General features: G+C 47.1%; 1 protein-coding gene across 1 annotated transcript in view; it reads left to right on the top strand.

Moving 5' to 3' along the window:
- The window catches only part of LOC137649547 (degenerin-like protein asic-1), a 198291-nt gene that overhangs the window by 39893 nt on the left and 134878 nt on the right, over positions 1-23520 (top strand). The window contains exons 10-11 of the mRNA XM_068382534.1: positions 7132-7324; positions 21620-21761. Coding sequence (XP_068238635.1) covers positions 7132-7324; positions 21620-21761 — 335 coding nt within the window. The remainder of the gene's footprint in view (positions 1-7131; positions 7325-21619; positions 21762-23520) is intronic.

The raw sequence follows: 23520 nt of genomic DNA, 5'->3' as shown, positions 1-23520 counted from the left end.
GTTGAGTCCTGGGGATTCGGCTGTTGCTGCCTCCCCCCTTGTATTGTCGTCAGGGGCGTGTCTCCTTCTACTGGTAGTACTCCCGTGTCGACGGACAGCTCTCCAGTTCATTTTAGAACAGTCAGGAGGCTTGCCTCCTTGGGCGGATAACTTTCCTTCCGAGGGAAGTTTTTTTCCTGTCCAGGCTTGAGCTTTTCCTCTTTTGGGGGGTTCTTCTCTTGCCTTTTTTTCGTGCGACTATGCTCTTGGTGCTGAGCGGTCGCACCTGCAGTTTCGCTCAAGGGGCTGGGCAACTGCAGGGGCTCCTCTTCGGAGGATTGCCCCTTTTAGGTCACTGGCTGACCAGTCTCTTCCACGAAGTGTTTCTCTGTCGTTCGCGAGAGAGTACACTCATAGAGACTCCTCTTCGGAGGTTTCTTCTGTTGCTGTTGCTGTTGGCCTCCCTCGCCGTAAGGCCCTCCGTCCGCCTCGTCGTAAGGGCCTCTCATCTCCCTATAAGGGTGCTTGAGGCGCCTTTTTGAATCTCCGTTTGCAGCCTACAACTTCTTTTTCTCGATCTTCCGTCTTGGTGCAGATGGACAGCAGTCTAATCTCGTCTCCCGACGGGCAACGGTCTTCCCGACGGACAACGGTCTTCCCGACGGACAGCGGTCTTCCGACGGACATCAGTCTCCCGGCGGACAACGATCCCTTCGGGGCAAAGGGTTGCCCCCACGGGGGTTCTTCCCTTGCGTGTCAGGGTTTCCCTGCGCGCCCTTCTGTTCGTCAGCGCTCTCCTGTTCGTCAGCGCTTTCAAGATGATCTTCCCTGCGGTTCCTGTTACGTGCCCTGTGCGCCCACGTTCGCCCTCGCGATCTAGAACTTCGGTTCAGGTCGGGGTCAAGGACTCTTCTTAGCGCAGGCTTCCACGCGTAGCCTTCTGCTCGTCAGCGATCATCAGCTCGTCAGCGATCATCAGCTCGTCAGCGATCATCAGCTCGCCAGCGATCATCAGCTCGTCAGCGATCATCAGCTCGCCAGCGATCTCCGGATCGCCCACGTGTGTTACAGCTGTCACGCCAACGTTCTCCAACACTTCTGAAGGAACATGGTTCGCCAGCTACTAGCTCAACTGCGGATGCTGATCGCCATCGCGCGACCCTCAACTGCAGATGCTGATCGCCATCGCGCGACCCTCAACTGCGGATGCTGATCGCCATCGCGCGACCCTCAACTGCGGATGCTGATCGCCATCGCGCGACCCTCAACTGCAGATGCTGATCGCCATCGCGCGACCCTCAACTGCGGATGCTGATCGCCATCGCGCGACCCTCAACTGCGGATGCTGATCGCCATCGCGCGACCCTCAACTGCGGATGCTGATCGCCATCGCACAACCCTGAACGATTGCCCGCTTACGCATGCTGCTCCTCATCGCACAACCCTGAACGATCGCCCTCTTGCGGATGCTGATCACCATCGCACCCTTTCACGCGATCATTCACCTGCGCATGCTGCTCGCCATCGCACAACCCTGAACGATTGCCCGCTTACGCATGCTGCTCCTCATCGCACAACCCTGAACGATCGCCCTCCTGCAGATGCTGATCACCATCGCACCCTTTCACGCGATCATTCACCTGCGCATGCTGCTCGCCATCGCACAACCCTGAACGATTGCCCGCTTACGCATGCTGCTCCTCATCGCACAACACTGAAACGATCGCCCTCCTGCAGATGCTGATCACCATCGCACCCTTTCACGCGATCATTCACCTGCGCATGCTGCTCGCCATCGCACAACCCTGCACGATTGCCCGCTTACGCATGCTGCTCCTCATCGCACAACCCTGAACGCTCGCCCTCTTGCGGATGCTGATCACCATCGCACCCTATCACGCGATCATTCACCTACACATGCTGCCCGCCATCGCTAACCGCCAGCGATCTTCTTCACCTACGCGGCAGCACGATCCCTCGCCGTCACGCCCATTCGCCTGCGCGCCCGCGCGATCGCTCGCCTGCGCGCCCGCGCGATCGCTCGCCTGCGCGCCCTCGCGACCGCTCGCCTGCGCGCCCGCGCGACCACTCGCCTGTGCGCCCGCGCGACCATTCGCCTTTGCGCGACCATTCGCCCTCGCGCGACCATAGTTCGCGGCGAATTCCACAGCCGGTGGTAGCAGCAGGGACGCGTGCTCCTAGGCGGCACTCGGGATCACCTCCATCCAAGCACAGGTTGGTAGTGCAGGACGAAGACAGGTCAGTACAGCATTCTTCCCACCTTCTTTTCAGGCAGGAACCGTCGTGTCCTCTCCAAAGGATCGCCCGATCCCTTTCACCTTAGCGAGGATTTCGGACACTGTGTCCTTGGAGCAGCAGACATGGTTTGATCCGCTGGCACGGGCGTTAATGAGGGTTATGAAACCAGCACTCACCGGCCAGGGTAACAAACCAGCGGCTGTCTCTCCTACGCTGAAGAGAAAGAGAGGAGTGGACTTCGTGGTGACTTCCCCCAGGGCGAAGTTGGTTCCCAAGAGGTCGGTCTCGAGGGTCCCCTCTCCTGCACGAGTACTCTCTCCTTCTCCCGCCCTGGAAGGATTTTTGGCGGGGGGGCTTTCCGTTGAAGATTTCTCCATCGGACAAGGGGTGACTGCTTACCTCTTCCTCTGGGAGCTTACCAGGTTCTTTCCCTCCTCGGTTACGGCCCGAGGTTTGGTTCAAGGAAGCTACAGGAAGATCAAGGGTACTTTCCTCCTCTCGAGCTCAGGCACCTTGGCCTTTCGTCGTTAAGTATCTACTTGCGGACAAGCTCGATGTTGTACCATCTGGACGCACTGACTGAAGGCTTCCTTCGGGTGTCTCATCTGTGGAGGTCAACGACCTCAGACACCCTTCCATCCTTGAGAAGAGTTTTGTCTTTGCCCAAGGACAGAGACTTAAACATCTGCTGTGCGGAGTAAATCGACTTCCGGTTTCACTCCTCCAAGGCGCTTTCTTCAAGACTCTGCAGGGCTCCAGCTCCCTTTTCTTTCAACCACGTCGGCCTAAGTTATCGGCTACGACAACTGGGACAAGGTGTCCAATTGCAGTTTCCTCCTGTCAGGAACAGATGGCACGGGAGACTCCCCCGGGGGGGCATAGTCCTAAAAGGAGTTCACGAACTCTAGGATTGCAGGTTTTTTCGCTGGGAGGATGCTTAAGGTTACTCATCCGAATGACAGCTTCCCGATGCCCATTCCCGCACAATCTCTGTGAGTAGCCAAGGATATCGCGCCTGCCGTCTCTGTCAGCGAATTCAGTGTCTCTGAACCTCTATGCCATAGCATCAGCAGAGTTGCCCGGTTGGGCAGAATGATCCATACCTTAGGCGAAGGTCTTCCTTAGGATCATCGACGGCTTCACCCCCGGCCCCCTCAGTCGATCCTTTCTTGTAAGGAAGGATCTGAGAGGGGATGTCCATAGTCGACCTCTCAGCCCTGATCAAGTTTGTCGAACAAACTTTGGCCAGCGTAGACCAGCAGAATCGATCAGACTGGTAACGAGGCGACAGGACTCCTTTAACCCTGGATCGGAAGGACGGGTACTTTCAGTTTCCATTCCATCCATCTTCCAGGGTGCTCGTCGAATTCAGCCTAAACTGCAAGTATTCCTGCTTATGATGCAGTGTGGCTATCCCGCCGTGGCATAGCAGGTTTGTTTCCCCAGAGAACTCTCCCTGCCTTCCTCTTGGCCGCTCAGGTGCAGACTTCCGCCTCCTCTGCTGTTTGGAGGGCTGGTCAACTCCGGTAGGCTCGGGTTTCGACCTTCTTCAGCGCCGGGAAAAGCTTCCGAATGCTGACCATGAGTGTGGGCTCATGGTATTTTGCTTGGAGCCTTCTCTTCCTCTGCCTCAACATCTGGAGTATCTGGCCATGATATTGAGTCAACCGCCTTACCACGTTGGAAACCCCGCTTCTCGTCCGTCCAGCGAGGTTAAGCAACGTCGGTACTTGGATGGGTGACCACCTGGGGACGCCAGATTCTGTTACCACATCCTCCGAGCCTTCCTTTCGGTTGACTGTGGCAAGACTGAGGAGAGTCGCAGTACCTGTTCTCAGTCAAGCAGAGTTTTCAGCCCTACCTTGGAACGTTTCCTAGTTCTTCTTTCCTCATTGACCCGTTTATAGTCCGAACGGTCGCCTCAGGATAAGTTCCATGTGGGGCGATCCAAGTTCCGGTGGCTTCAGGCAATGTTTAACCGGACTCCCTGGCCCTATGGGACCAGCGGAACTATTAAACCTGCAATGGGTGTTGACCTATGGAGCCTCTTGATGGTAGTGGATATTCTCGTCCTTTCCCCACATTCTTGATGCGGTTCTCGGACTCGTCAAAGGAAAGGGGGGGGGGGGCATGTTCCGGTCCAGGCCTATGGTCAAGACCTGAAGGATACCTCTCCATCATTCAGGCAGGCTTAAGGGCCTTAGTCTGGCCCCTCTTCAGATCCTACCGCTCCTGCCAAGTCGCCCCGTTGCGTGTCGACTTCATGCTAACCAGCAGGGGACGCATTTTCACACCTTCACATCTTGCAGTAGAGATACCGGGATGATTGAGATTCTCTCATTCCCACCATCGGCTCTCTCATTCCAGGCAAGGGAATGTTTCTCTCAGACTATCCGAGCAGAGCCTCATAGAGAGAGTGTACCTAAGGGTCTTTGACCTTGGGTAACCAGCAATTGCTGGTCTGGGGGACCTGATCGCGACAGCTTGGAACCTCAAGCTTCCGCTAGTTTTCCCCCCAGTCTCAGACCCCGAGACTCTGGCAAGATGCATTCCGGTGATGGTGGGACAACTTCGACGCCTGCGTCTTCCCTCCTTTTTGTCTGCGGACAATGGGCCTCAACAAAACCAGGTTGTCTGTCAACCTTTCAATGGGAGAGCTCCACTGGGACTATGCGCAGAACGGTTTCTGGACCCTCTGCTTCCCCTGACGGAACTCCCGGGAGAGCTTCTCCCACGGCGCAGACTACTCAAGCAACCACACTGCGACATCTCTCCCGAACCGGGACGTCGCTTCGGCTTCATGCCTGGAGACACTACGCTTCCTCCTCTAGAAGAGACAACCCGCTACAGTCGCGGTACGGAGGTCGCGTCATCTGCGATAGTCATCCACAGGGGTCTCCCAGGCAAAGTGAAGAGTCTAAGGTGGTTGGTGCCGTGGGAGATATACCTCTTCCCGTGATGCCTCTTCTCCAGCAATAACGGTCTTATTGCCTTTCGGCGGGAGGAAACTCCTTTCCGCTCTTGGCAATGAAGCCTGTCGCTCAGCCTTTCCCTGACCTTCAGGCTTAAAGGAATAACTTTTTCCTGCCCGCTGGATCTATCCTCGCTCATGCGAAGCTACGATCGTCCCTGCCCTAGTCGGAGGAAGACCTCCAACTTGGAGCATGGCTCGGACTTTTAGTCCTTTAAGAGATCTTCTCAAGACCCTTTTATGACAGGCCTCGGATTGTATTCCGCCTTGGGTCTTCTGCTCACTCTGGCCACGGCCAGTGTGTAAGCAATCTTCTTGGTCTCTTACTACTCCCCCCCCTTTCTAAGGAAGAGGGGAAGGCAACATTCAGGCTTGCTCCTGAGTTGTTGGCTAGACTCAGAATCTGAGGGTCCCGACCCTTCGGTCCGATTCATTCAAGATTTTGAGTCTCCATTCTGTGTCTGATGTCCCAAGACCTTCTCTTTCTTGCCAGTACAGGAATCGAGAGGTTAGCGCTGGGAACAGCTGCAGTTTGGCCTCAGTTGCAGCCGATTTGGGAACACAAGGAGGACATGGGGGGAGAGTCACCAGTATACCTCTTCAGCCCGGACTCAAGGACATTCATCTCGACCTGTCTTCAGACCCTCCCCCGTCACGTCGCCCTACAGCACGATGTTGGATACATCGCAACGTCCCTCGCCTTCGAGTAATACTACTCTGTGACGCAGGTGCTACAAGCTGGAGTCTGGAAGCGTCTGATGACCTTCGCAGCCCGCTTCCTGCAGGGCGTGACCCACAGGAGTCTCGATACGTTTTCTATCGCTCTGTGGTGGCTACACAACAGCTGGTCTAACCTCAGGCTCCTTTTTGGACAGGTAGCAGAAGGTTGAGGGCATTGTTATCAGGTTTTAGTCTGCATGAACGAAAGAAGTATGTCTGGCCCTTACTTCTTTCTTCATCATCCCCTCTACGGGGAAGCAGCATCCTGGTCTCTGCATAGCTGACCTCGAACCTCTGCAGGTAAACCATGCTTCCTTGTGTTCCGAGTATTGAGTCAATACTGTCGCGTCCCCCATACCCTGACGAGGTGGTATTGGGAACGTCCTAACCCAGAGTTCCTTCTGGAACTCCAGGTCAACTGCCTAGGACGGGTCACACTTCTTCCTTCACACACAAGCTTACGTAGGCCACATGGTTCCTTGCGGTGCAAGGAACTTGTGAGGTGCAGGGACTCCTTTTCTCGAGTGCGACTCACTCGGATTCTGAGTCCCCAGGTAAAGCCAAAGCCAGTATGGCTGGGGACTTTCCACCCTTCCTAAGGGATAAGTCACCCTTTGTAAATAGCGTGGTTTGTATTTCGGTTACGGAACAAATGACAAATTCGAAGATAATTTGTATTTTTCCTAACCATACAAACCTTAGCTATTTACACATATTTGCCCGCCAGCCCTGTCCCCCAAGACAAGTCCTACCTCTAAGTGAAAGTGAGTATTCACCTGTGTGTGAGGGGGAGGAGGGGTAGCTAGCTACCACTCCCCTACCCCCCCGCTAACTAGCGCGGGGGTAATACACCCTCGTTAAATTCTAATGGCTCGCCATTTCAGCTACGCTAAAAGTAATAACCCTTTGTAAATAGCTAAGGTTTGTATGGTTAGGAAAAATACAAATTATCTTCGAATTTGTCATATTTGTGCTGAGATACAAATATGCCTTCTTTATGGTGAAGTGGCATTGAATTATTCCCAATCGCCACCAGATGTCAAATTATTCCCACCACCCACCACATGTAAAGTGAATGGTATCAGAATGTAACAGGATTGATATAGTACAGTATAGAATATTCAGATTTTTGTGTTATACACCATACAGTGATTTATATTTTAAGGATGTATAATTATTTCTTGTATTTTTCTTTTTTAAAGCGTTTGAATCCTGGCAGAAAGGGAATTTAAATGCTGTACAAGTTTCATCCATATTCCAAAGCAGTCGATCACCAGATTTTTCTGACATACTTGGAACATTCATACCTTCAAAAGCAGATATTGAAGCCTATTCATTATCAGCACAGGATTTCATTCAGACTTGTAGTTTTGATCGCCGGGCATGTTCTCACAAGTAAGTTTTATTAGTAGCATTGTAGTTTCTGAATATTGTTCTTGAAATTACATCTTGGATAGATATGTTGTGGCACTGAAGAATGTACTATAGGAAGGTGTAAAAAAATATTTACTGGTATTCGTATATGAATACAACCTGTCTTCCTTTAATAGGAGTACAGTATTATTTTGACGAAGCTGGAACTGCCATTAAAATTTAACAAGGTAGTTATAACTACCAACTGGTGGTGAGGTGAAAGCCCTTCCCACCTGTCAGTCAGTAAGACAACACTTGACTTTGGCCGCAATAGTTATGGACGTACTATTGCAGCCTCGCAGAAATTCTTTTGACTATCAATTCTTTTTCCTCTTCTAAATTTTATATGGAGAGGAACAAGGAGATGCATTTGTGCCTAGGGAAAACCAGGAAGTGTGTGTCAGGTTTGTCTAAACCTGTCATTGTTCTCCATCTGTGTGCTTTCTGAAAGGTTAATACCTTTGCTACGATAAGTCAAAAGCATGCCTGGTGATACAGACCATGACATCTAGATACGTCATTTACAAATTTAAAGCATATGGAGGTTTAAATTTCTTTAAAATAACATTGTTCCGTAACTAATTACAAACCAATGCTATTTAGAGGCATTACTTTTGGCAAAGCTGAAAGATGAGCCATTAGACTTTTAACGAGGGTTAACCACCCACCCACTAGTTAGTGGGGGTGTCAGGGGGTAGTAACTACCCTTGTCACTCACACCTGGGCTGTGAACCTCGCTTTACTTTTGGTTCGGGGAGAGAGACGTTCCCTCTCTCCATTCTCCAACTTACTGGCCGTCTGACTTATTTTTTCTTAATCTTTTATATATATGAAATATATTTTTAAGCTTTTCTTTACTGTGAATGTTGCTGTTACCTTCTCCATTCGAATGTTAATGTCGCCCTCCCCCCTACGTGTTCTTAGAGGAATTCTTCTTGTGCTCTTCACAGAACGTGCCTTCGGTCTTGCTCCTTCTCACTGACAACGCTGCTCTCTTTACGTGGGCGGCCGGCAGATCCTCTGCGGGGGAACACCTTTCACGTTCGGAGGTTAGATTGGTCATCCTAATGGTTTTCTTCATTAATTGAGTTGAAATAATAATGTTTGTAATTTAACTTTTTCAGCTTCGACGCTGCTCTCCTCATGTGGCAATGGTCCAGCGGCCTTTTCTTGCTGGCAGAGGGAGCTCACGAATTTCATCTTGTCTGCGCCCCCCTCAGGGAACCCGCTTCCTGCCAGAGTATTGAATGGTTCTCCCAAGTAGTTTGTTTTGTCAGCTGAATTTATTAATTGTAATTCGTTTTTACAGTTCTTATGCTGCCACTCTCCTGATGATGTCGGCTGGCTAAGGGAATGCGCAGTCCTTAATATGTTTCTGTTCTTTTGGGGTACAACTTTCCCATCCGAGGATTAGGTGTTCCTCTTGAGCAAGTTTTTCTCGCATAATTTTTGTTTTTCTCAGTTAGCGATGCCATACTACTTCATTCAGCTAAGACAGCCGGTGTAGGAGAGTGGTGCTGTTCGTTCCTGTGGAATCTGTTAGTCTTGGCACCATCACGTTCCTGCCCTCCTACTCCTGTGCCAGCTCCTGATCAGCACGCTAACTTTGAGGAACTAGCTCTGCCTAAGTTTTCACTGGTAGTGCTCGATGCAGACCAACTTGAACAGTGCTTGTTGATGGGAAGCAAAGAGCGCTGCCGGGAGGTTCGTGCTCCTCCAGCGGTTGGTCTGCTTTCCCTTCCGAGGGAAAGTTATCTTTCCCAGGTGTGGGGCTGTTCTCCCTTGTGAGGGAAAACTTCCCTTCATCATCTGTCTAGCAACCTTCTTGCCTGCAGGGAGACTTGCTGACAGCTTCATCTCATAGGCAATTAAAGTTTCTTTGCCTAAGACCACGCTTCCCCCCATGCTGATCCGAATCTTCCATGGGGAGCAGAGCAAAGTCCGAGGCTAGTCTCTCCTGTGGGTGGTCACCTTTGTCGCTTGCGAGTGAGAACCCCCATAGAAACACCCATCCGGAGACCTTCCAGAGATCTTCCTGCTGAGCAGTGTACCCCTGCAGAGGATTGTTGTTGTCATCGGTGAGCTCGCTGAGTTTGTGGTCCTCCTCGTCGCCTCGGACATGCTCTTTTGGCTCTGGCAAAGGTACGTTTTTGGCTCATCGTTGACAACTGCCGAATGATCCCCTTCGGAGGATCGTCAAGAACCTCGCCATTCGCCCACTCCTCAGCTCTCGCCTTCGCCAAGATATCATTAGCCTGACGAGTCTCGTTTAGTCTCGCCTTTCACGCTTTGGTTCCCGACCTTCGCCTGTCTCAATAGACTCGCTGTTTGCCAGCCTTGCGGCGTTAGTCCAACATTGCTCTCCGACCTCTCTCCATCAAACTGATGTTCCTGGCTCGCCGTTGCCCATCGAATCTCCGGATTCCTGACGAGTTAGCTGGTTTCTCGCCTAACTCCAACTCGTTCACCAATTGCCTGCTCATTCTCTTGCTGATCATCGATCTCCAGCTTGCCAATCTCTTAGCTTGCCGATCGTCAAACCATAATGCTGTTTTTCAGTTCACTGATTGTCGATTGTTAATGCGCTTAGCGTCGTTTCAGATCTCCGATCACCTTCGTACAGCTCTCTTATCGCAGATTGCCAGCTCGGCACTCAACAGATCGCCTATTTGCAGTTCTCTGATCGTCAGCTCGCCGATTGCCAGCTTGTCGATCGCCAGCCTACCAATTGCCAGCTTTCCGTTCGTCATCTCGCCGATTGCAAGCTCGCCAATCCAATGTCTAGACGATCTCCAGCTTCTTATCGATTGCACTGATTGACATTTGACAACACGTCATTCGCTGTCTACCCATAGGACAGCTCTCCGTTCGTCAACTTGACGTTCGCTTACTTGCAGTTCGCTGTTCGCCAGCTTCATCACTAAGCTAGCTCAAGATCGTCAGTATTCAGCTCTCCTCTAGGTTACTGTTAGAACCAGAAACCACTTCCAGCATCAAACGGTTTAGCCCTGGATACATTGCCTTCAGGGGTAAAGACACTTATAGAACAATTCATTCTGTCATAGACCCTCACTTCATTGAAGCATGGGCTTCCTGAGAGTATCTTTTCGGAGAGTACTCTCATCTAGACGACATAGATTGTCTTCTCCCCTCTCTCATGGGCTTATGCTACTTTGGTAGCCCTCCCACGTAGAGTTAAAGGAGTTAAATGCAGATTTCCTTCTGGGAACCTAGCCCAGATCTCCATTGATGACTCTGGTAATGCACAAGGACTAACCTTGGCGCTTAATACCCCTCTCCTGTTTTGGGTTTTTGTTTGTTTCTCACAAACAGGGTTTCTTTGGTTCCCGAAGATTTCATCACTGCGAACTACAAAGAACCTGCATTTATGTTGCCAGGTTTCTTCATCGAATCTGGCACGTTCGCGGACATTTATCCCTCATGATTGTATGTTCTTCTCCTATACAGTACTTCATTCCTACTACAGAATGGCTTTCATGTCATGTGCCTCAAGGACCAGGTTGCTGCTTCGGCTGCTACCTCCTCCCTTGTTTCACATATAGCATAGGACTACCTCGCAAGCCGACTTTGCATGGATAGGAACTGCGCCAATTATGCAATCTCTGGCAGCAAATCTCGGATGCGGTTTTGGAGGTAGATTCCTTGAATCTGTTCCTCCCTCTGCACCAGGAGGCACAACCCCATGGGGTTACCATCCCTCATTATCTCGTACTTGAAGAATTGAATTCATTGCTGTTTAACGTGATAACTACGGTAACTTAATTGCAAGAATTCCAGTCAACCATGGGATGGGTAACCCACTAGAACACCAGATGTTGTCGGCATCTTGTGTACTCCTGGTTTCCTTCGGCCTATAAGCCCTCAAACTTTTGTGTGAACACCTTAAGCTTCCATCTGCGAAATCCTTTCCAAGAGAAACATATTTGCCCAACCCTTCATGAGACTCAATCATGTTTGTGAACTCGGACAATGAATCTCTTCCATAATCGGAGCTCTCCCTTCGGCTGGAGTTGGTCGAAAGGGTTATCTTCCTTTCTCATCCTAAAGTGAGGTTTTTACAGTAATGGTAAAACCCCTCCTACGAGCTCGAAATACTCTGCTCATGTTTTTTGCTAAGGACAGTGTGTTCACATCCAACCCACAAGAGATACTCTCTTGTCTCTTCCATCCTCCTCTAGGAGTTGGGAAGTGGTTTTTCTTTATCCTTGCGACTGGTCTCGTGGGAAGACGCGGTTTGTCAAGATACCGCCAAGCTTCTTTGGTCATTTCTTACAGAAGTCTCCAGCTTAGCCTCTCCTCTTGGAATAAGTTTGATAATCAAAACCTGTCATACGAGGGGAAGGCTTGCGTTCATACAAACAGTTAGCCCATGGCTTGTACAGGATCGACCACCAGGACTGATACTCCTAGTCCCCTTTTCGGGACATCGTCTTCAGCTTGTCATGTCAAGGAATGGAATGGGGTTTTTACCCTTGTGTCAACCTTCCCCTTCAGGATTGGCCTCGTCTCCGAAGACTTTGGATGACTGTCTGATTCTAACAGTCTTGAGTTCCTCTGAGATATCTCCAGTTTACCACGATCTGAGGATTGGAGTAATCTCGGAGAGACCCAACTGTCATATCGAATAGGGATATATATAGATATGGTCATCAGCCTGCAGAAACTTCTGCAGGTTCGACAAGACCGCATCAGTCTCCGTGGAATCCAACCTCTTCAGGAACCGCCAGATCCCAAGGAATTCAGCACCAGATATCTTCCTTTCCTATGGTTCTCTATGAGATCTGAGCAAGAGACTGTCCTGATAAGGAGGTTGCTAGGTGAGAATCTTATCCTGGGAGTCAATCTCCTCGGTTCTTCCCTGAATTAATTTCCCAGATGCATCAAAGAAAAGGGGTACTCTTGCTTTACCACTAGGCCTCTGGGCTTTGGTTAGAGTCTGAACGATACCGCCTCTTAAACCTCGGAGATGAGGGCAACCTTCCTGCCGGCAAGGGGTACCATCCCCTTTGAGGAGAAGTCCGTTTTGAGCTTCGGCTCGTTTCTCATATAACGCCCAATGTCAACCTTCAACTTTGGCTAGAACTTGGGGATGGAAAACAGTGTGTGTGACCAAGAGGATCGCCTCTAGATGCTGGAACTCTCCCTTCCATTGTGGGGAGAATCGCCGACTACGGTCGTAGATGTTGATTGCGTCTTTCCCGTCTAAGGAAAAGACTTCCTTATCCCGTTGGTAGGCCCTTTGAAGGATTCTTCCAACAAAGAGAGGGATTCATCCATTCCCGTGCCAGGGGAGTAGTTCCTCCACCAGCCACTTTGCAATAATCTTCCTGCATGCTGGAAGGATCGCTGACAGCGACAGCAAATGATGACTGCCTTTCCCATCCACGAGAGAATCTTCCTTTTCCTGGATGGTTTCCCTTCGGGGGATTCCTCCCACAAGCCAATTCTCCGCCATTTCCCCTCAGAGCAGCCCTCATTATCAGCAGTCTTGTCTTGTTAGAAGACTCGTCTCGCCTACTGACTTAGATCCAGAAATATCATACGGGAATAGGATTCATTCATTCCCCGCTCTAGATCTTCAAGAACAGGCCATCAGACTTGTCTCGCCAGTAAGACTTGTCTTGCCCAGTACACTTGTCTCGTCAGCGAGATTAGTCTTGCCCATCAAATTCATCATGGTCTGTTGACTTCTGCAACTCCTGTCGCAGATCAAGAGAGAGCCCCCTCAGCGACTCTTAACAGCCACATGTGAACATCTTTCAAAAAGTATTATCTTCGCTGCCACTTCACGCCTGAAGACTATCCAGCTCTTCCTCTCTCAGGGAGTCTCTCCTGCAACAGGTTGCAAATAAAATGTCTGATACCTGGATAGATCTTCGGCTTCGGCCATCCGGGGTGGCTGAGTTCACCTGACCTCGACGATTAGTCTTCCACTCATGTTGGCTTTGGCCAAGAGAGTTGGTGAACACCACGGGACACCCTTAATGTCTCTCATTCACGACAATGGGCCAATTAAATTCAACCTCGTCTCTAGTAGCTCATATCCCAGAATCCGAACCCTTCAGCCTGGGAGTCCTTCGCAGCATGACCAATGATCCAGATCAACGGTTACTATGCTAAATAGAAACCGGAGGCCCTTCCTCAAGGAAACTACAAGAGCTCACCTCGAGTGTCAACACTCTTCACTAGCTCTGGGAAAGTCAAGAGAAGGATCACCGAAGACACATTCTCATCTTGGATTCACAAGGTCATGGACCAGGCACCGAGAACTCAATAGGCCCTAGTGTTTGTAAGACTACTCTGTGATGTAGGCCTTGTTAGCAGGCATGTAGAAATGAAAGGACCTTTACCTTCCACTCCCTGCAAGACGTGACCCACAGGAGACTCGATACGTTTTCTATCGGTCCTATGGTGGCTGTACAATAACTGGTTTAACACCTCAAGCTCCTTGATGGACAAGTAGCAGGAGGTTGAGGGCATTAGTTACCCAGTTTTAGTCTGAATGAATGATTAAGAAAGACTGGCTCTTTCTTTTCTTCATCCTCCCCTCTCTTGGGGAAATCAGCATCCAGGGTCCTCTGTAAAGCTGACCTCAACCAATTTGCAGGTAAACGATTGTTCCCTTGTGTAACCTGATAGTGTGTCAATACTGTTACGTCCCCATAATCTATCGAGGGGAGTTTTGGGTGTCTTGGTGACCTCTGAAGACTCCTATGTCTTGGAAGAACTCTTACCTTGACTGTCACATTGCTAGTATCACAAACACACAGCTTTTGTAGGCCGTGAACTATGCATAGCAAGGTTTTAGCGAGGTATATGGTTTCCACCTTTTATGTGGTAAACATATAGGGAAATCCCTGAGTCAACGCCAAAAAGCCAGATTGGCAACGACTTCCACTCTCCTAATGGGTAAGTTAACTCCTATAAATACCGTTGGTTTGTAATTACTTATGGAACAAATGACAAATTTGGGAGTCATTTGTATTTTTCCGAACAATACAAACCTGTAGCTGTTTATACAAATTGGCCCGCCAGTACTAGTCCCCCTTGAAGTCCCACTTCCAAGCAAAGTATGGTTCACAGCCCAAGTGTGTGAGTGAGAGGGGTAGTTACTACCCCCTTCCCCCGCTAACTAACAAGTGGGTGGTTAACCCTCGCTAAAAGTCTAATGGTTAAAAAAGTTATGATGTTATTAGTGACATTAATTTTAATTGTTAAATTAAAGTTTTTTTTTTTTTTTTTTTTTTTTTCTTTTTTTTTCTTAATGTTTTTTTTTTTTTTTTTTTAATCAATTGTTATATATCTGAGCCTGGGAGGATCACAGTTGATCTTAGGCACTAACCTCCTCCACCAATTATGATCACGATTACATTGAATTGTGAGGTTCCTTGTGAGAGTGCATAGATCGACGTCATTTAGAGCTAATTTGTCCCGGGTTTTGTGTCCAAGCCTGTGGAACCTAATATTTAGAGGCTCCAATTTAGAATGCTGATGCAATTCTTTTATTTTATTATAATAGGGAGGCCCTTCTTTGTAAGCTCGCCTCAAAACCGTGTTTTGTATGGCCTGCATTTTACTTAGTGATGTTTTAATGTGTTGCAAATATTATAGCTGGATATTCCAACTGTGGTCTCACTAATGATTTATATAACCTAAGTTTGGTTTTGGTTGACAGACTTTGAAACCTTTCAAATCTATTGAGAGTTATCCTCCAAGAAGCTATTCTCGCCTTAACATAAAAAAGGATGCCAGATTTTTGTATGCTACACCCAAGTATTATTGCTTTCTGTTTGAATCGAATTCTAATGTTATTGATTATGATATCCGCGGGATTGCAAGCTGATATTAAGAGGAGCTGAAATTTATTCATAAATGTAATTATTTTTCATTTCTTTTCATAGTTATTAATTTTTTGTATTTCCCTAAATCTTTCTCTGAAGCATTTGCTTAGATTTAGTAGGGTAAGTTATGACTTGGGTGTGATCATCTGCAAACATGATTTGAAGACAACCTTGTATAGGAGGAGGGGTATCTTTGATATAAGAGTTATAGAGTGATGGGGAGAGAACACTGCCATGAGGAACTGCTGACAGTAACTGAAACTCTGGACCTATATATTCTTTTATTTTGATCATGGCCACTCGGTTGTCTGAGAAGTTGCATAACAACCTGGTTGCTAATCCTGGCAATTGTGCTTCCAACAGCTTGTATTTTAAACCCTCGTGCTATACCTTGTCAAAGGCTCGGCTGACATCCCTAGAAATTAGGTTACATCCACATCCAAAACTTTTCTTAACTGCTATAAATTCGTATAACCTGGTTAATGCAAGCCGAGTTCCTTTACCCTGGGCAAATCAATATTGATTGCTGTTTGTATGTAAATTATCTTCAAGGAATTTGTCAAACCTTACTTTTATGATCTTTTCAAGAATCTTACCAGGCATCTCTAATAGGGATATGGGTCTGTAGTTAGAAACTGAGGTGAGATCTTTAACCTTTTTCCCCACGAAAGGAAGCAGTGCTCTCAAAAAACTCTGGCTAGTATTCCATACTTATAGTTTCATTAAAGATGTCATTTAGAAAGTCGAGCATTGAGTTGGGTAGGTTGTTGATGATAATTTTGTTGACTTGGTACTTTATTTTTAAAACTTTTGATTATTTTGATGATATCTTGGAGTTGAGATATTACCGCTAGAGAGATATTGGGTCCTTTGACTGGCCAGACAGTACTGCATTGGATCCTTTTCTCTGGTTATGGTTCATTTTCCCTTTGCCTACACATACACCGACTAGTCTGGCCTATTCTTTACATATTCTCTTCTGTCCTCATACACCTGACAACACTGAGTTTACCAAACAATTCTTCTTCTCTCAAGGGTTTAACTACTGTCCTGTAATTGTTCAGTGGCCACTTTCCTCTTGGCAAGGGTATAAGAGACTCTATAGCTATGGTAAGCAGCTCTTCTAGGAGAAGGATAATCCAAAATCAAACCATTGTTCTCTAATTTTGGGTAGTGCCATAGCCTCTGTATCATGGTCTTCCACTGTCTTTGGTTAGAATTTTCTTGCTTGAGGGTACACTTCCTCTGGTTTTTTAGAGTTTTTATAGTTTATAAATGAAATATTTATTTTAATGTTACTGGTCCCAAAATACCAAGGGGCAACTGTATCATGCAATCATCATTTGTTCCGTAACTAGAATACAAACCACGCTATTTAATAGGGGTATTACTTTCGGCGTAGCTGAGAAGATGAGCCATTAATTTTTAACAAGGGTTAACTACCCACACTGCTAGTTAGCGGGGGGTAGGGAGGATAGCTTGCTATGGCTCACCCTCACACACCTGTGATTGAGCTCACTTTGCTTTCGGCTCGGATGGTGAACGGACGTTGCTGTTCTTCACCCTCGCCGATAATTGGCAGCCATTAATGTTTTTTGTTTTTTCTTAGACTGTGTGTGTGAAGTTAGACTTCTGCGACCATGCACACCTGCCCTGGACTCTCCAACCACCCCTGTGGAACATTTATGTCGGCGGTCGAGACTGATCCTCACGCCCTTTGTCCTTGCAGAGGTCAACGGTGTGAGGGTGTCAACAAGTGTAGAGAGTGGTCTTCCTCCCAATGGGAGAGGTTTTCGCGACGGCGGAAGAAGTAGTCCAAACGGGATATTTCTCCTTCGAAGGTTGCTTCGAAGGGAGGAAAACCCAAGGCCTCTTCTTCCGTCACCCAAACCTCCTCCGAAGCTCCTACTCGGTCGATCTCTTTCGAGAGATCGTCGAGTAGTAGCATAGACCAATTTATTTCTGACCAACCCCGGGTCTCGAGAGATGAGGTTGCTTCCCCTAGCGAAGCAGCACCACCTCTTCCCTCGGAGGAGGCCTTGTCACTAACCTCCGTGTTTCAGATTTGGTCCTCCTTGGGGCTCACGGGTTCGCCCTCCAAGGAGGCATTGCTTGATTTCATCCGCATGGGTGCTTCTGTCAAGCAATCGTCGTCGCCGTCAGAAGTAGATCCCCTGACACTTGTCACGTTGTTGTGTCAGAGGTGTCTCATGCGACATCACCCATCTCCTCTGTCACTCCAAACTCTACTGTAGCTGTAGAATTAGTTTCTTCCATTCCTGACCATCCTCCGAGGGGGAAACTAAGTTCACCATCGGTCTCTCCTGCTAGTGTTTCTTCCCCTCAGGGGAGTTCACTTATAGAGACTCCTCTTTCGGAGTATTGCTGACGGTCAGCTTGCTGATCCAACGGCCCCCAGAGGGCGCATCCGTCGGAAGGCTCGCCTTCCTTTTTGCCTTAGAGGCCTTCCTTCACCTGCGGTGAGGAGGCGCCTCTTTGGTTCAACGTCTTCAATGCAGTCCCCCGCAGAGGAGCCTCTAGACCTGTCATCCATCACTGCACCTGCAGCCAGTCTTGTGACTAAAATCCTGGACCTCTCTGCAGATCGTTCGCGATCTCCTTCCGTGGATGGTCGTCCTTTTAAAGGACACGTCGACCATCCATCCAACAGACCTTCCATCGCCATTCCTGTATGAGCCTAATAAAGCGCCTCCAAAGTGCGCTATTGCGCACCATCACTCTCGCCCTGCGCACCACACGCCCTGACCAGCGCTCGCCAGCAGCTCGTCATTCACCAACGCTTCGGCGCACCACCCATCCTGCTTGCCCTCACAAAAGGCAGCAGCCTCACGCGCTTGCGCTCCAACATGCGCTCATGCGCTTGCGTGCCAACATACGCTCACGTGCCAACATACGCTCACGCGCCAACGAGATCTTCAGCGCTCTCCTGCGCACCATGCGCACACGCGCCCACGATCACCTGCGCACCATGCACACACGCGCCCACGATCACCTGCGCACCCTGCGCAAACACGCTCAGGGTCGCCTACGCGTCAGCACACCACAGCGCATTTGTGCTCTCCTGCTAGCCAATAATCTCCTGCGCGCCAGCGCTCTCCTGCACCTATGTGCCCTGCGCCCACGATCTCATACGTGCCAGTGCCCACCTGCGTGCCAGTACTCTCCTGCTCGTCAAATTTCTCCTACGCGCCAGTTACCTGCGCGCCAACGTTCTCCTGCGCGCCAACGTTCTCCTGCGCGCCAACGTTCTCCTGCGCGCCAACGTTCTCCTGCGCGCCAACGTTCTCCTGCGCGCCAACGTTCTCCTGCGCGCCAACGTTCTTCTGCGCGCCAACGTTCTCCTGTGCGCCAACATGTGCACCCCACATCACCTGCGCAACTGAGCTCTCCTGTGCGCCATCTTGCGTGCCAACTTTTACCTGCATGCCAGCGCTCACCAGACCATGTGCGCTCACCTGCACACCATCTTTCTCCTGTGTGCACACAGAAATGAGCGCCAAGCGAGTCGGCAAACTTCATGGTCTCTCATACGACATCGCCCATTCAAGGGGATGGGGAGAGGTAATGTTCAGCTTTGTCACTGAGTTTATTGCTAAGACTCAGAACCCGGGAGTAGCGTCTTGATTCAACTCCTTCCAGATTTCTATTCTTCGTACTGTATCAGATGACCCAGACCATCTCTTACTATGCCCAGTAAGGAGTTTGAGGCTGTACCTCAAGAGAACAGCCGCAGCCCGTCCTCGTGTGCCTGCACTAATCGTCAGCACAGGAAGAACCAAGAGGAGGGTCACCAAGAACACCATCTCAGCATGGATTTGCAGGGTCATTGACCTTGCACTGAATCCAGACCCTCTTCCGTCACGTCGCCCCAGAGCACAAGATGTCAGGGGCATGGTTACGTCCCTGGCCTTCAAAAGAAATTACTCAGTGACGCAGGTTCTTCAAGCTGGGGTGTGGAAACGTCAAAACACGTTCAAATCCCACTACCTGCAAGATGTGACCCACAGGAGACTCGATACATTTTCTATCAGTCCTGTGGTGGCTGCACAACAGCTGGTTTAAAACCTCAAGCTCCTTATTGGACAAGTAGCAGAAGGTTGAGGGCATTGTTACATGGTTTTAGTCTGCATGAATGAAAAGGTTTGACTGGCCCTTATTCTTTTCTTCATTCTCACCTCTCTTGGGGAAAGCAGCATCCTGGGTTCTCTGCATAGCTGACCTCAAACCACTGCAGGTAAACCATGCTCCCTTGTGTACCTAGTATTAAGATTAATACTGTTGCGTCCCCATACCCTGACGAGGTAGTATTGGGAAAGTCCTAGTGCACAGTTTTTTATCTAAAGAACTTCGGAATAACTTTCTAGGATGAGTCACATTTCTACATACCTTCACACACAGCATGCGTAGGCCGCGAACCTTGCGCAGCAAGGTTTTAGCGAGTTGCAGGGACTCTTTATTCCTTGAGTGCTAACACACTCAGTTAAGGAGCCCCTGGGTAAATCCAAAAAGCCAGATTGGCTGGGACGTCCACCCTTCCTAATGGGTGAGTCACCCCCTATTAAATAGCGGGGTTTGTATTCCAGTTACGGAACAAATAACAAATTCGTAGATAACTTGTATTTTTCCTAACTATACAAACCTTAGCTATTTAACCAAACTTGCCCGTCAGCCCTATCCTCCTTGAAGTCCTACCTCCAAGCAAAGTGAGCTCAATCACAGGTGTGTTAGGGGGAGGGGTAGCAAGCTACCCTCCCTACCCCCACTAACTAGCGGTGTGGGTAGTTAACCCTCGTTAAAAATTGATGGCTCGTCTTTTCAGCTATGCTGAAAGTAATACCCTTATTAAATAGCTAAGGTTTGTATAGTTAGGAAAAATACAAATTATCTGCGAATTTGTCATGTTTACAGATTACCTCAGTGACATGTTGCTCATGTTGTTGATCAAACCTTAAATTCTCTATCGGATTATTTTTAAAAACATTAGACGAAGTCTCTGAAAATCACCTTCTGATCTTGGGGTGATTAGATTTTGACATTGTTATGGAGGATGTAGAATATTTCAGGATCTTGATAAGTGTCTTCACATTTTTTCAAAAGATGCTCCCAGGTTGAGTTGATGATTTTGATTGATTCTATTTTTATTCGTTCTTGGATATTGTGTATGTAAAAAGTTGATGTGTTGGACCTCGGATATTAATTAAATCTAGGGCTTGTTTATAACTACAGTAATCTGTAATAGCTTGAGATAATCTGTTTCTTTAGGTTCTGATGGAGATATAGAGTTCTGAGGATTCTTTGATCATCCTCTACCAAAAGGTTATTTTATCATCTATATAGGATTTATCCTATATAGGTGTGTCGTAAGTAGAGAGAGAGTCATTGAGTGTTTCCTTGAAATGTTCCCAGTCGGCATTGTTAATGTCAAGTGTTGGGCTAGTGACTACCAATATGGATCTCACAGTAAGTCTTAATATACCAGGAAGATGGTCTTATGTGGTTAAAGGGCCTTGAGTGAGTGAATAGTTGAAGATATGAAACCTGTTAGAAGAGAAGAATATCAGGCCTACTTGAGGCTCTTCTGCAAAAAAAGATGTGCCAAAATCTGGTCCTAGAAACCTAATGATATTCCTATTCATTAGGCCATGAATTAAGATGACTAGGGTTTGTTACATTATGGCTTAGGGCCGGGTGAGTTGCGTTAAGGCCGGCTAATAGATGACGGGGATATTGCGTTGCAATAAGTAGATTAAATCATGCTGTAAAAATACTGGGTTTTTAGGAGGTATGTAGGTTGTTGCAACGATTACTGGTCCCATTACTGTCCGTAGTTTAATTGCAATTAAATCATGATTGAAACCATCAATTAATTTAACTCTGTCACGTCTTAATGCTATTGCTGCTCCGCCATTTTGCTCACCAGAGGTGTTGCAGACATTGTAGTTTTAGATCTTGATACGGGTGGAGTTGGGTATCCCTGTGGAGTTGAGAAGTATGAGATGAGGGGTGAGAGAGAGAGGAGTAGACATTAATAAGTTTCTTGCTTCCTTGCTTTCTTAATCAAAATTATACACATACTGATGCTACGAAGTTGCACATTATGTGTAGCGCTATGGCATTACAATAGCTTTACTCTTGCATAAGATATCCATGTAATTTGTGATTATATACAACTCACATACAAAACATTATTGAGTGCATGTCATTGGTATCCAGTCAACAAACAATCTTTTTTCAAGTTAGGAATGTGATGTCCAGGATTTATGATTACTGTATGGGCAAATGTAAAAAATTGGTTTGTATGGAAAAGTAAAAATTTTTCATGTCTTTATTAGAAATGTATCTCTTATTTTTTATTGATACAGATGAATAGATATACATTATTTATTTTCCTTAGGCAATTTCATACATGGACAAGTGATAAATATGGTCAGTGCTACACTTTTAACTCTGCCTTCAGAAAAGTAGTACATAAGAAAAAGGATAAAAATGAAACTGGTAATGCCATTCCACGGAAGACTTCATCAATTGGACCAATGGTGAGTAAAGCCACAACATTGCACGGTTTAACCAAATATAGGATAAGTTTCACTACTTCAAATGTTTTGGTGTCAATTCAGTCTACCTCTAGTACAGTATGCAACAATTTTTGATCTAAAAATGCCATTTAGTGTCCAATATCTAACAGGAACATATAGAGACAATAAGAGTATACTGTAGAATTTTAAGCCAAGGGGACTCTATAGGGAAATGTTTTCAAGCATCTTGAAGAGTACGGTACTGACCAACCAAGAGCCCTTATATTTACAGCGACATACTAGGAGCTATCGAAAGTGGTCAGCTAATTTCTGATTGTTAACTATGTCATTTTGTTATAATGGTTCAATTTTAGTGGTAGTTTTCTTTTTTATGTAGATTGCCTTTTCACCTTTATTATCCACTCATACTTTTTTATTAGATACAGTCAGCCCTCTTTATTTGCGGGGGTTAGGTAACAGACAGGTGCGAAGATTGAGAATCTGTGAATACTTACTGCCCTTGGGTGTGATAACTCCTAACCCTATTAACTCACTGCCCATTGCCTATGTGCAGTCAACTAACACACTAATTACTGCCTAATATTGTTTTTACTTGGTTTCTATAGTAAGTATTGTGTAAATGAATGAACACATCTCAGTAAGTGTACAGTACATGTGCACACGTATACACCACGTAGTATACTCGGTAAAGCTGTGTTACAGTACAGCACAGTACGTAACACCACAGTAGTGATTGGGACACTTTAACAACAAAACCCTGTTGTCTCTATCTAATATGACACTCGCTGATACTGAAGTGTATACAGTATTACTGTAATACATCATATGTATTTCACTACAGCCTAACTGTTTTTGTTTGGACGATTCACGCTGTTTGACAATACTGTACAGTATAATTAATAAACAGTGGAGTACTCCAAGGGATTGTGTTGTCACCTATGTTGTTTATCCTCCACATGGAGTTTGTAATGCATAGAACAGTTGGGGAGGGTGGAGAAGAATTGGACTGGATTAGTAACAGGAAATTAGCTGACATAGAGTATGCTGATGACGCTTTCCTGTAAGATTGTCTTTTGTTGGTAAGTGTCTCTTTGATGGCTTTTTCGTGAGGTAACAATAAAAATAAACTAAATAGGTACAACTGAGGACGAATATTGTTTATGGGATCAGCTTTAGTCCCTAGTTGATGTCTCTAACTATCATGCTATTCACTCTAAATTTGCTGCATTTAACACGATATCAAAAAGGCAGCATGACAGCTGTCTCTTTTCTATTTTAGTTATTAACATAGAAATTGGCAGGAACAGGGAAAATATATTTCCTTTCAATCCCTGAAATTTTATTTGGATATGCAAATTATTCTAGGAACAATGTATATACTAGAAAGTTTTTTCTTTATAGTTATTTGTAGCTCTTGGGGTGACATCCCTCTCGAGGATCTCCCTATTTTTTGGTCAATCTTTTAGAAGGTTTTACCTGTTGAGAGTCATTACCTTTGAGGGTGTCCCCAGTATTAAATAACTCTGAAAATCATATCATAACCCTTCAGCTAGAAAGACAAACTTGTTTTAAATGTAACTCTCAGGGTGTCACCCCCTTTTAGGGTGTCACCCTGGGCAGACCTCCCTTACTGCACCCCTGATGTCTTATTTTGTATGTAAATGATTATATATGTAGATATATACATAAAAGTATATTCGTGTGCTCGAATACAAAGTTTAATTTATATATTTATATAATAAGGCAAAATTGGACTAGT

Source organism: Palaemon carinicauda, chromosome 11 (assembly GCF_036898095.1).
Source record: "Palaemon carinicauda isolate YSFRI2023 chromosome 11, ASM3689809v2, whole genome shotgun sequence".
NCBI lineage: Eukaryota > Metazoa > Arthropoda > Malacostraca > Decapoda > Palaemonidae > Palaemon > Palaemon carinicauda.
The sequence above is the reverse complement of the archived record's forward strand: the minus strand, read 5'-3'. Positions and strand labels throughout refer to the sequence as shown.